Consider the following 13,837-nt stretch of genomic DNA (forward strand, 5'->3'; position numbering starts at 1 on the left):
TAAAATTATGATTAAATTACGGAATTAAATTTAAGACAATACGGAAAAAAATTCATTAATTGCATTTAAAAAGGTACATAGATAAAAAAAAATTACATTTAAAAAGGTACATAATAAAGAAAAAAACTATCGCCGTGCAGTCCTCCGTGCCCACAACTCTTCAATTATATCCTTTTGGAGTTGAATATGAGCATCCACTTGGCGCATGTCGGCAAATTCCTTGAGGCGGCCGGCTTCATCGAGAGGTACCCCACGTCGTACGCTAGGGGTGGCCATTTCGTGGCTTGGACCGGCTTCATCGTCATTGGCCCAACTAGTCTGTTGTACGCCTTCGTCTTCGACGATCATGTTGTGCAGGATAATACAGATGTACATTATTTGGGATACGCATGTGACATCTCACAAACGCGTTGGACCCTTAATTGCCGCCCATCGAGACCGGAGCACACCAAATGCGCGCTCCACGTCCTTGCGCGCCGACTCCTGTCGTTCCGCAAAGTAGGCCTTTCTTTCATCACTTGCGTGCCTGATCGTCTTCACAAAGACGGGCCACCTAGGGTATATCCCATCTCGCCAAGTAGTAGCCCATATCATGCCGGTTGCCGTTGGCCACAAAGCGAGACGGGCTGGACCGACGCCCTGGCACTTCGTTGAAGAGGGGAGACGAGTTCAGGACGTTGAGGTCGTTGTTCGACCCGGCTACCCCAAAATACGCGTGCCAGATCCACAGCCGGTAATCAGCTACGGCCTCGAGGATCATCGTGGGATTCTTTGACTTGTAGCCGGTCGTGTAGGCCCCCTTCCAGGGCAGTCGGACAGTTCTTCCACTCCCAATGCATACAGTCTATGTTGCCTAACATCCCGCGCAACCCATGCTTCTCCCCGTGCATCCGCATCAAATTCTGATAATCTTCGGGAGTAGGGCTTCGAAGGTACTGCTCACCGAAAACGTTCATCACGCCCTCACGAAAATACTTCAGACATTCCAGGGGCGACGACTCACCGATGTGGAGGTACTCATCCCACATGTCCGCCGCGCCTCCGTAGGCCAACTGCCCGATTGCCGCCATGCACTTTTGAATAGGGGTGTGGCCGGGTCTGCCAACCGCATCGTGCCTGAAGCGGAAACACGGATATCGACGCTCTAATGCGCCAACGATACGCATAAACAACTCCCTGCGCATTCTAAAACGCCGCCGGAACATGTGTGGGGAAACCGCGGGTTCTCCGAAAAGTAGTCGTCGTACAGCCGCTGATGTGCAGCGGCGTGATCCCGATCAATCACTGCTCGGCGGTGGATAACCCGTGGAGGGCGAGGTATCGCCTGCTGTTCCACCTTACGCATGTACCGCTCCATCTCGCGGTTCATGTAGGCATTCATAGCCTCGTTCATCCTCCGTTCGTACTCCTCGGCATCCCCACCACTACCACCACTGCTACCACCCGTGTTACTCATCGCTCGATGATGCTCTTGTACGAAAGTTAGAGAGAGAAAAAACTCGTTAAAACAAGCGGTGCAAATGAAAATGAAACTAAAATCGCGTTTATATAGGTTTTAAAAAAATAAATAAATAAAATTAAAAATCATCGCTGGCCGATCGCTGGCCGATCGCGCCGCCACAATGGCGGCCAGCGCATCGGCCAGCCACACGCAATCGGCTAGCCTTGGCCGGTTTTTTCGCCGAAATTCGGCTAGCCTGCTCCAATGGTTCGGCTAGCCGACCGGCTAGCCACGTCAATCGGCTAGCCGGTCGCTAGCCTACCATTGGAGATGCTCTTAACTTCTGGCTTCGCCACTGATCACCCCTACGGCTCTATGGCGGCTTACAATAGGCCGCCGCTGCAATTCTATTTGGTCACTCTAACAATACTTTAATTACTTTTTCTTTGTATCTCTTTCTTATTTTATCAATTGTGCATTAATTCATGTGTCGTTCCAAATGTTCATATTTTTATGGGACGGAGGAAGTATATTGTTTAAAATTTTATTGAAGTGAGGGTTGATTTCCGCCCTATGTCTGAAGGGTGCAGAATGTATGACCAAGATTGCATATATATTAACCTGGATCCAAGTCATGTGGCGGCTGATGAGTTAGAGTTAAAAATAATAGAGACAGGAGGAGGCAATAATATGTAAGAACAATATATTCCCATAAAACATAGAGTAGTAGCTAAAAATACAATTAAGATGATAGATACCAACTTTAGATAGGGAATGGATCCCCTACTGTGGTAAAATCACAGCAGGGAATGCTGTGAAACAAAACGCAGCCTCTTGGTCATTAAACGCAAGTAACTTCCTTCTTATCCCTTTTTCTTTCATTTTCTATTAGTGTTTATGTAAAAAGACGCAAAGAATATAAAAAATGCTAATGACTATGCTTTATAGAAAATGAAAGAAAAAGGGATAAGAAGGAAGTTACCTGCGTTTAATGACCAAGAGGCTGCGTTTTGTTCCACAGCATCCCCTGCTGTGATTTTGCCACAGCAGGGGATCCATTCCCCTTTAGATATATAGCATGGGTGTGGAGGAGGACTGAAGAGGTATTCTTGTCTTTTGCCTGCGCACACAATCAATGTTTTTTGGCTTCATTTTTCCAATTACGCACTACATATTTTTTTTTAGTAATTATTACTCCCTTCGTTCCAGATTAAGAGTCACATTTAGAATTTTCCATATTTGGTCATACAATTTTACCCCATTGTTCATCAAAATTAAATCAAAATGTCATTATCTACATTAAAATAAACCAAAAATAAAAAACCAAAAAGTCAAAAAGGGACTCACCTTCAACCAACTCACTTCATTTATTACACACTCCACCATCTCACTTCATTTATTACACACTTCAACTCTTTCTTAAAACCCGAGTCATAACAATAAGTGACTCCTAATTCGGGACGGAGGGAGTATTTTATATGCAGAAAACTGATTTATATATCTTGTAGTACATCATTGCAAAACAAATACGTTACAACTTAGTAAATGTTCTGAACAATTAGCATTACCCTACATGATTGTGTGACATGCACAATAAATAATTTGAAAAACATTCTCATAAATTAAGAATATACTTATGCAGTTATGCTTTCACGTCTCCTTATATTTGTGTGACATGCATAGTAAATAGTTACCCACGAGATGTTTAGTAAAATAAATCACTACTAGAATATATTGTTGTGATGTGGATTATGTTTGGGATTTAGACCCTTGCTATAATAGGAGTATACTACTAGCACGTGCAATGCTTTTGTTTTTTGCTAGAGCATCTGCAACATACACCCGAAGGGGGCTCCGCGCTTCCCGTTGCGGCTTGGCGGCCAGCACGTATGCCCGGCGGGCAGCGTAGGTTCTACTCACCGCTAATTGCAGGTTGGGAAGGGGTGAAAGGAGGAGTCTGGTTTTCATTTCTTTTTTTTTGAGAGACGCAGGAATTGGGGTTGGGGGATTTTAATTTTCTACTCCATCTATCCCATTAAAATAGATTAATTGGGATGACATGAGTTTTAATGTATAATTGTTAAAATAAGAAAGAATTAGAAAAAGTAGTTAGAAATAATGTAGTGAATGGTGAAGCCCAAATAATAAAAAGAATGCGAAAAGGTTTACATAAATGAGAGTATATACTATTTCTAGTCTATTTTATAGAACGAGGGGATTATTATTATTATTATTATTATTATTATTATTATTATTATTATTATTATACTCCTTTCGTCCAATCTTTCTTGGAATATTTCTTTTTGGCACGAAGATATAAAAGTGAAGTGAATAGATAATAAAATAGGAAGCTTTTGCCAAAGGGAATTGAGTCAACTTTCTGGGTTCCTTTATCTGTTTAATTCTTTTTCTGTTTTATTTTGTTAAAACAATTTGTTTATCTTTTTTCATGTTTTGTTATATCAAACAATTAAAAGTTACTCCACAATAGATATTTTTACACTATATGATTTCTTGTTAGTCATTATGTTTGCATTCTATATAAAAGAATGTAAGGATTTTCAAAACTCCTGATTATTTGTCGTTCTCCCGAATCAAAAATTCTAGATCAACCACTGTTTAACAACATTAACGATATATCTTTGAGGTTAATACTAAAGTAACTGCTGTGTTTGATTAATCGATCAAGTAAAGGGGAGTATAAAATTAGTAAGCATTGGTGTGTTAAAAATAGAAGCATAGGGGATAGGGTTCTGTCAAATGGTCGTGTGGTAGCATTCTGCTCCTTCCTTTTTCACTTTTGTCTTTTTTTTCCATTTTGTTTGTTTGGTTGTCCTAATGTCACGTGAATGTCTTACCCCCACCCCCACCCCCACCCCCACCTTGCCTTGCATTTTCCCTTCTTTTAAAACACCTCTAATCATCAGATCATTTCCACCTTTTACACACTCTTCCTAGTTCCAATGAACCTTAACTTTTCTCCTATGGAGCAAGTGAAGGATAAGGAGCATGATGAGCAGCAGCAGGCCTTCAATTTTGGCCTAAATCGTCAAATTTTTTCTTGTTCGTCGTCTTCTTCTTATGCATCATGTCGAATTTTCTTCAATCCAAGTGAAGATCACATGGGGTTTGATCACCCCCAATTATACCAGCCCCAGGTACACAACACACTATTCCCTCTGTCCACTATTTAAAGAGTTATTTTGCCATTTTGGGTTGTTCACAATTTATAGAACCATTTACTTTATTCCATTTTTAGTCACATTCTCCCTTTACTTTCTTTATAATTAAAGTCAAACAATTTTTTAAAACTTATGTCAAGTCAAAAGGGTTCTTTAAATTGTGGACCGATGGAGTATTTCTTTTTCTTGTTTGTGTGTGTGTGTGTTTTTAAAGTAGTATTGCATGATCTGTATTGCAGCAAGTAGTACAAAAATCTAAGAAGTTTAATTGTTGAGTGAATAGTTTTTTCTTATATGTTTTGATCCGATCGAATTAGGATGTGTATTATGAGTATGATAGAGGATCATCATCATCAACATCTTATGATATCAAAAACAATATATAAAATTTGCATTTGATTACGTCCCTACTAGTATAATTGTATCTATGGTTTTATTATGTTAACAAAATGATGAATATATTATTGTGCAGTCTCTTTGCAATGCATGTGGGATTAGGCAAAGGAAGGCGAGGCGCGCCATGGCAGCGGCGGCGGCAGCCAACTGCGGAGGGGCACCCGAGGTCAAGGTGAAGGAGAAGACGGGTAAGAAACGGTGCAAAGTAGGTGGTGGTGGATCATCAAATAAAACTACTAGTGAGAAGAAGATGGATTTTGAGGATTTCTTGAGCCACAAATTGGCAATTCATAGAGTTTTCCCACAGGATGAAAAGGAAGCTGCGGTCTTGCTCATGGCCCTATCTTCTGGCCTCGTTCATGCATGATGTTTAATCATCAAGTTAAATTATTATTCGCTTTATTCTTGATTTAGACTCAGAGAGAGATGTAGGAGAGAGTTTTAGCTTCTTTTTTTGTGATCTATCAGTTTGTAGAAGGTCCACCACTTAGATTTTCTGGTGCTCATCATTTTGTGATTTTAAATAAGAAGAAATTGATAGTATTTTGTAAATTTAATTTGTGAGGCAATCCGGTGGATTGATTTGGATGTTTTCATACTACATAGTGCATGAATCTCGGTTATTGTTCTTGAAAGGGAGCAAACCATATCCCACATCGGAGAATGAACAAGACTTGCAAGTGTATAAATGGGCTACCCCTACTCCATTAGTATGGGGCCTTTTGGGGAGTACCCCAAGAGCAAAACCGTGAAGGCTTTGCCCAAAGCGGATAATATCATACTAATGTGGAGTTCGGGTGTGCGCCACCGAGACCCCAACAGTTCTAATTAATTTATGAAAAGAATAATATTAGCAAACTACAATTATTATATAGCTTGTGAAAAATAAATTTTGAAAGATGAAGGATCCTTACTTGAAATGGCTGGCGAAAGCCACATGATCGCCATCTCTCACCACTTCGAAATCATCAATCTCAGATCCTTCTTTGCTCAACACTCTTACAAAGGCTGAACCATATATCTTCACACCAATCTCCTTCAGTTCCTCCAAGCTACGAGGGCGCACCACGAGCTTCCCCGCAACATCACCTTTCTCAGGGCAGGTTACTGTCACCCGAGCAGGCGCCGGCCAAAGAAAGGGCTCATCCCCTGTCTGTGCTGTTGCCGTCATGATCCCAAATAGGGAGTTGTTGTAGTTGTTTACTCTTCTCTGCCTCGTCGTTCGAGTCCTGCTCCATATTATGTCGTCGTGATTCATAGGTAACATGACGGGATCGCTCTTGAATCTCCTCAAGCAACGAACGACATTGGCGCGAGTTTGGTTGCCAACGGGGATGTGGGCAGCGTCGCTCTTGGTTCCTTTGAATGAGGTGAAAAGCTCCTTGATATTGTTGTGGCCTTGCTGCTCCGCTAGGTCTCTTGATGTGAAGCCATTTTCGTCTATATCGTCTATGTTAGCACCTTGGTCAAGGAGGAATTTAACCATTTCGATGTTACCTTCACGGACGGCAATGTGAATAGCTCTGCGTCCATTTTGGTTCGGCCAGGTCACGTCCCCGTCATGACGGACGATTTCTTTGAGGAGATCCAAGTTGTTCTGCTCTGCCGCTGTGCAAGAAAACATACCTACGTCGCCAGAGGATAATTTGGCACTATTGTCTGAGAGTAGCTCGATGACCGGTTTGTGGCCGCCAAGCATGGCTTCCCAGAGTGGTACACTTCCTTCTGAATCTGCACAAGAAGGTGTTGAAAAGATTAGAGGAAGGATGATGAAGATTTGAATGATAACACTGTTTTCCTCGTTTATGTCTTTTTATGTCTTGGCACAATTCATAATATGTGTAGTTTACAATACTCGTCGAAACTCCCTCCATTCACAAAATGTTGTCAATATTTGACTCGACGCAAGTTTTAAGAAATGTGAAGAAAAATGAATGGAAAGTTAGTGGAGTGTGAGTTCCACATTTATATTTTAGTTTTATAATAGAATGTCAGTGTAATGAGTTAGTAGAAAGTGGGTTCCATTTACCAAAAATAGATTAGAAAAATAAAAATAAGTGTGGTGTTATTATATGCAATTAACAACCATATATTACAAGATCATTGACAAGCAAGAAACAAAGTTCCAGTGTTTAGTTTGCCAGTCCAAACTATGTCTCAAACACAAGTAGAATGTAATATCAATATGGAATATGTTTAATTACCTCTGCAATTGGGATCAGCCCCATAATCGAGCAAGAGAAGGACACAATGCTCATTTCCTTGAGATGCTGCAATGTGCTGAGGGAGACAAAGAAACACACAGTGTTTGAAAGGCAAACTTGAATTAGTTAACTAGCTTTAAAATGTACTCACCATAGCGGTTCTTCCATTCTTGTCTGATTCATTTGGATCAATACCTTTCTTCAACAAATGATTCAACAACAAGTCATCTCCTCTGAGTGCTGCAAAGCATAGGGTAAGGGGAAGATTTATTCTTCCTCGTGGAATCATGTCCTCAATCTCAACCAAAATCTCCTCCATTATCGGGTTCTTCATTTCCTTCAAATGCTGTCAATAAAACACATACACTAGTTATAAGTTTAAATATTAGCTAACTTTGATCTCATCATTGTTTGCACCATTTGGTTCTAATATGTTTTTCATGCTATAGTATGAGGCCTACTAAATATAAAGATCGTATCCAAATTTATGTGTATTTATATAGATAGCTGCAAAAGGTTATTCATGATTATTGTTCCATCTCCAACATTTGCTTGAACGATGTTCAGAAATGTGGTGCGGTTTAGTCTTAAAAGCTGAGTTAACCTTTTTGTTCTCACTGTGAACAATTGAGGCCTATAACATAATACACCAATCTCGCCACAAAGTTCACCGGTTTGGACCTCGCCAATAGCCTGAATTTTTGTTTTGTTGCCTCCACTATCATCAATAAGTCTTTGGGAAAGACATTTTTGGAAATGGTTTAAATCATGAAATAAAACTCACCCGTTGAACTCCATTTTTCATAATCAATAACTCCTGAAAAACAATTGTAGATAATGAGAGTGGAATATTTTGCACAGTTTTAAGGTATTGCATAAAAGTTGAGTGATCCTATTTTACCACTGCCCCTGTGGCAAGAATGTAAAAGTCAGTGGGCGCTTCATTTTGCAGGATTATGTCTTCTTTGGGAGGGTAATACTGTGCCCTCATCTCCGATACCTTAATATTAGGAATGCATATAATATTGAAAAAAGTAGTGAAAAAATGTACTGAAGGGAAAAATGAAAAGCAAAATTGAAGTGGTACTATAAATTTACCAGTTGGAAGAGCAAGTCCTTCGATACTCCATGAAACAAGTAGACGTTATCCACCAAAGAGTAGAAAAGATAGTTCGAGATACTCGATCTAATGCCCTTTGGAAGTGAATCGAGCGTCTCTTGCCACTGCAGCCCCTCATAGTCTGTCTTAAACTTAAAGGATAGATGTGAGATCATTTGCTCTTGAAGTCGAAAAGGCAGTCGGTTCCTCCGTGCAAAACTTGTGGCAGCTTGAATAGTATCTCGCTGTTGTTGAAAAATAGATAGTATAAATTAAGAAATTAATAAACTTAATGCTCACAAAGAAATGAACTGAAATGTGTTAGTACAAATTACATACATACTGGCTAGTTTTACTGGTGCCATGGACCACCAAGTTTGTCAGATTTCCAACCAAATATGCCATTAATCCAAGGTTGAAGAGCATGTAGAAAATGCTAAACATCATCTCCTTTCCATTCACAGCATGCAAATCTCCATAGCCAACCGTGGACAAGGTTGTGATGGGCCAATAGATCGAAGTAACATAGCGAAACCATACGCTCAGTTGACGAAAATCGACTCCAGGAGGCATAGATTTTCCAATCCAAGTGTTAGTTGGATCATCATTATGAGCAGCAAGTAGATAATTAAAGCAACCGGCACAATGAATAGAAAAAATAGTAACCTATACTCAGGAACAAACATTATATAGTTCAATAACTAATTCATCATCTCTTTATTCATAAACAAATAAGCAAGTCTACAAATTTTAATGGACTTACACATATGAGCTTTGTACACCTCACCCAAAAGTAGTTGAAGTTCCTAATTTTCTCCATTCTGTTATCGAATAAGGAAAGGTATTAGCCATAAATATATAACATGAGAATCTTAAAATGAGATGAGAGATTTTGTTTTACCTAGTAAACAAGGCGTTAACTCGTCTAAGACGCCAAAGACGAAGCATGTTGAATAAGTCATGTAATCTTAAAGGCCTCGGTGAAATGTACCAAACAAGTTCAGGAGGGATTGTGGAAATGACATCAAAAGCCAACCAAGAAGTTGCATATTTCCTTGCAATCTTCCTATGATCGTCAACAAGAAGATATGTGCTCTTGTCCAAGTACGCAACGAAAAATATGAGGATGACATCAATGGCAAAGAATCCATTGACAACATTATCTAGGACAGAATTAAGCCTTCTTGGTTTATCAAGAAACGCGAGCTCAAACGGAGATGCCCAAGCCGTGTAGATGACAAGAATAGCCAGAAACGATTCCCAAACTCTGTCATATCAATCCAAGCATGATGTTTTCAATAATAAAGCAAAATAATCACTTTCAAGGTGAAGACCATTCACATGGATAAAGGGTATTTTCATTTAATACATTCCAAGTAATTGATATGCAACAATATAGAAAGGCATATCCATGGACTGAATATGGGGAAAAGTTGCAAAATTAAAGAAACTATGTCCAACCAGTCAATGTGTTTGGAAAAAATATTAAAAACGTTAGAAGAATCGGAATCTTGAACAAAATTAATGTCGTTAATGTTTGTGAGTGCATGGGAAAGATTCGCGAAAAAAATAGGTGAACCGCATAGTATTAATTTATTGAAAATGAAGTACTCCCTTTGTTCCAAAAATTTTATCATTTTTTGACTCGGCATAAGTTTTAAGAAATGTAATGGAAAATGGGTTGTAAAAATTAGTGGAACGTGAGTCCTACTTTTATATATTAATTTTATAATAAAATTTTATTGAAAATGAGTTAATGGAATATGAAAAATATGAAAAACTTATGAGACGGAGAGAGTACAACAATTTAATTTTGACCAGGACAGAGGTAATAAAACAATCAACAATAGCATTGTTTAATAAAAAAAATAAACAAAATCAAAGCAGTCAATTCCGGATATTATGACATAACAAGAATCTAAAAATTGGAAGAATACAGTAACAAAAAATTATTGATTAAAGAAAAAATTACAAACTAGTAACACTAAAAATAAACAGAAATATCATCACATCATATGACCATTTAAAACATAAGAAAAACAGGCAGAGTGATAAACCTATAGCGGTGATCATAAGGAGAGATAACGAAAGAGTGAAGCTTGATTGTGTGATTGCTTCGAGCACCAAGAGCGGGAAGAATGGTGGTGGTGAGACTGTAATTGCTGCATTGGGATAGCTGGTCAATGCTCTCCATTGTTATGAATCCTAATAAGTATATAATTTTGCAATTAAATCAGTACAAAAACACTTAATTTAAATTGATTGGGTATTCTAGACATATTAGCCAAATTAACAAATATCATCTCAACTCACAAAAACTTAAATTGATTGGGGAAATTCTAGACATATTAGCCAAATTAAAAAATATTACTATCTCAACTCAATTTGTAAGTTCATTCCGATAATGTCTTAAATATTTTCAAATTCCAAAAAGTTGTTGTATCGATTCAAACATATTTTGTTCTCTCTCTTTTTCGGGATGAGATCCCATGATGTGTAGCAAAACACAGCACCAGGTACTGTGGTCTAAACGCACAAATTTATTAATGAAACGCACCTGCCAATTAATTTAGTTATCAAGCATGAATTTTTTATAGTATTGATATGTTTAGTTATCAAGCATTTAATCAATCCTATATTTATTCTATTTATATAGTATCTGACGTAATATTTTAATATGTTCCCTTTTTATTTATGTATATGTCAGAATTAATTTTAATATTTTATCACATTAGATATTTATGTAAAAAAGAAATATTAAACAAAAATATAATATATATATATATATATATACTCCATTCATCTCCTAAAAATAGAAATTCTTTCATTTTTTGTCCGTAAAATAGAAACTTTCATTTTCAGGAAATTAATTTCTTTCTAATGAGACGTGACTCATTTTCCACTATCAAACTTCTCATTTTATATCTCTCTTACTTTATCAATTTTGCATTAAACTCGTGTCGTTTCAAATGTTTTTATTTTGAGGGGACGAAGGAAGTATATATGAAGATGATCACAGTATAACTAATACTCCCTCCGTTCCACAGTAATAGAGGCATTTCATTTTGCGCACTCATTTTGAAAAAATAATTATAAATAGTTAAAGTGAAGAAAAAGTAAAGTAAGAGAGAGAATAATGTAGAGAAGAGTCTTATCTACAATATCCTCTCTTACTTTACTTTTTCTTCACTTTAACTATTTATAATTATTTTTTCAAAACGAGTGCAGAAAATGAAATGCCCCTATTACTATGGAATAGATGGAGTATTAAACACATTATATGAGAACACAAATTTAGTTTACTATTAAAATAATTATAAGAGCGATTTAGAACACTATAACTTATAATGAAGTATTTACTTATTAAAATATTTAGTTCACTATAATGATATTTTGGTTTATTTTGTGTTTTGAACTTTTAAATAAAAAACTGAATAAAAATAAACTTATTAAACAAGAAAAAGAAGAAAAATAGGATTGATTAAATGCTTGATAACTAAACATATTAATATTACGTCAGATACAAAACTATGCTTATATAAAAAGAATAAAAAAATAGGATTGATTAAATGCTAGATAACAAAACATATTAATATAAAAAAGTCAAGCTTGATAACTAAGTTGGCAGGTGCGTTTCATTAAAAAAATTGTGCGTTTAGACCACAGCACTGTGTGCTGTGTTTTGCTGCACAGTAGGGGATCTGATGGGCTCTTTTTCATTCTCTTACAGTCATCACTATGCATATTTTGTACTTTTATTTGAATGCTCCTCGGTTCCTTGTTAACTAAATCACTTCATTTCGGAATAGAGATTAAAAAAGAGATATTAGTGCGTCTGGTGGAGGAGAATAAAACAGAAGAAAATAAAATGAGAGATATAAAAAGAGAATAAAATAAGAGAAAATATTAGTAATTTTTTTAAAAATAAAAATAACTCAATAATCTTGGAATTTTTTAAATAAAAAATTATTTAATTAACAAGAGACGATAGGAGTGTTGGGGGAATAATATTTGTACTTTTGTTACAAAGAATTAAAAATCAGCTCATCTAATTTTATTATTTGTAGTCCACAATAAAAGATTGTTACTTAGAAAGTATTAGGAGTGTTTCATGCACATTTGTACTTCTGTGTTCTGGCTCCAAATTGTGTAGGTTGGATCGTTATTGGATCAACCTGATAATGACTCATTAAGAAGTAACCTGACACCAATCTATGACGAAAAGTCTTACCTTCAAATTTGAACCCAATCAGTACACGACATGAACTCGACAGCATAAATATATAATATGGGTTAACACGACATGATAATTACTCGATAACGATCTGAACCTGATTTACAAGATTAAATACTAATATGATATTACAGAATAAAAATCTGATTTACTTGATCAAAATCTGATTTACATTATCAAAATCTGATAATACAAAACTAAACCTGATTTACACGATTAAATCAAATTTACACAAACCTAGAGAAATAAACTAATGTATAAATATATTATATATAAAATAAAAATAACTAAAATGTTTCATATTTAATGGACGGATGGAGTATTTATGAATGAATCAAAATGAAAAACTGTGACATAAGTGTTTCTAGACCATTGTACTCACCTCTCATATTTGATGCACTGTCGTAGTCTTGACCTCTTAATCATGATAAAGATAAACCACACTTACCAAATACTGAGTCAACCCCATCCTTCAAGAACCAAGACTAAGAAACTTTCTACAATCTTTCCATCATTTTTAACATATCTCAAAACTAAAGTCATTTTCTCTTTTATCGATGCATCATGCGCTTCATCATCCAAAAGGGAGAAAATATGATTTTTCATATCATCCAAAATAAACACAAAAATTTATCAAACCCTTCTGAACTACGGGACAAACCATCTGATTGTGACCAGGAGCATTCTCCAATGTAACTGCAGCTACCTTAAGTTTATGCTCACGGTACCAGTCAAGAACATCTTTTCTTCAAAAAGTCAATCTTTGTCTTAACAATAATCGAATCACATCTAAAGAAGCAGTAAAGCAAATGCGACAGTTGACTTCTACTTCCTTATCAAATTTCATCAAATTGTATGCAACACTTTGTCTTTTATTTCTAAATCCTTCAAAAAGTATTATAGTCACTACAAAAAAAATCGCTAATTAGTGGCGGAACCGCCACTAAATCGCATATTTCCGCCAGTAATGGAGTTAGTGGCGGAACAGAACCGCGGCAATATAAGCGCCGCTAAAATATCAGTGGCGGAAATATCCACTTCTAAATTTTAGTGACGGATTACTCATGGAATAAAGTCTGCCAGAGAAATTCCGCCAGTAAAATTTTTAAATAGTGGCAGATTTTGGGGCGCCATTATTAGTGGCGGAATTTGTTTCCGCCATTTCCGCCACTGAATTTCAGCCACTGTTCCGTCACTGTTCCGCCGCTTGTTTCGCCACTGAAATTTCCGTCACTGAAATTACAGTGGCGGAATATATCCGCCACTATTTTTTTGTGCTGA

The 13,837-nt window shown here is 36.9% G+C and overlaps 1 protein-coding gene across 1 annotated transcript; it reads right to left on the reverse strand.

Annotated features, from left to right (window-relative positions):
* Window positions 1-315: 315 nt before the first annotated feature.
* Window positions 316-12,945, reverse strand: LOC125189560 (potassium channel AKT1-like; the record flags this gene model as incomplete). Its single annotated transcript, XM_048086825.1, has 13 exons — window positions 12,939-12,945; window positions 10,380-10,527; window positions 9,224-9,589; window positions 9,086-9,143; window positions 8,662-8,988; window positions 8,322-8,567; window positions 8,125-8,223; window positions 8,008-8,040; window positions 7,735-7,916; window positions 7,375-7,573; window positions 7,224-7,299; window positions 5,944-6,750; window positions 316-335 (listed from the first exon to the last, which is right to left on the reverse strand). Coding segments are annotated over exons 1-13 (2,568 nt in total), but the record flags the coding sequence as incomplete, so codon positions are not given.
* Window positions 12,946-13,837: the final 892 nt, after the last annotated feature.

The sequence above is a fragment of the Salvia hispanica genome, chromosome 5, assembly GCF_023119035.1.
Source record: "Salvia hispanica cultivar TCC Black 2014 chromosome 5, UniMelb_Shisp_WGS_1.0, whole genome shotgun sequence".
NCBI lineage: Eukaryota > Viridiplantae > Streptophyta > Magnoliopsida > Lamiales > Lamiaceae > Salvia > Salvia hispanica.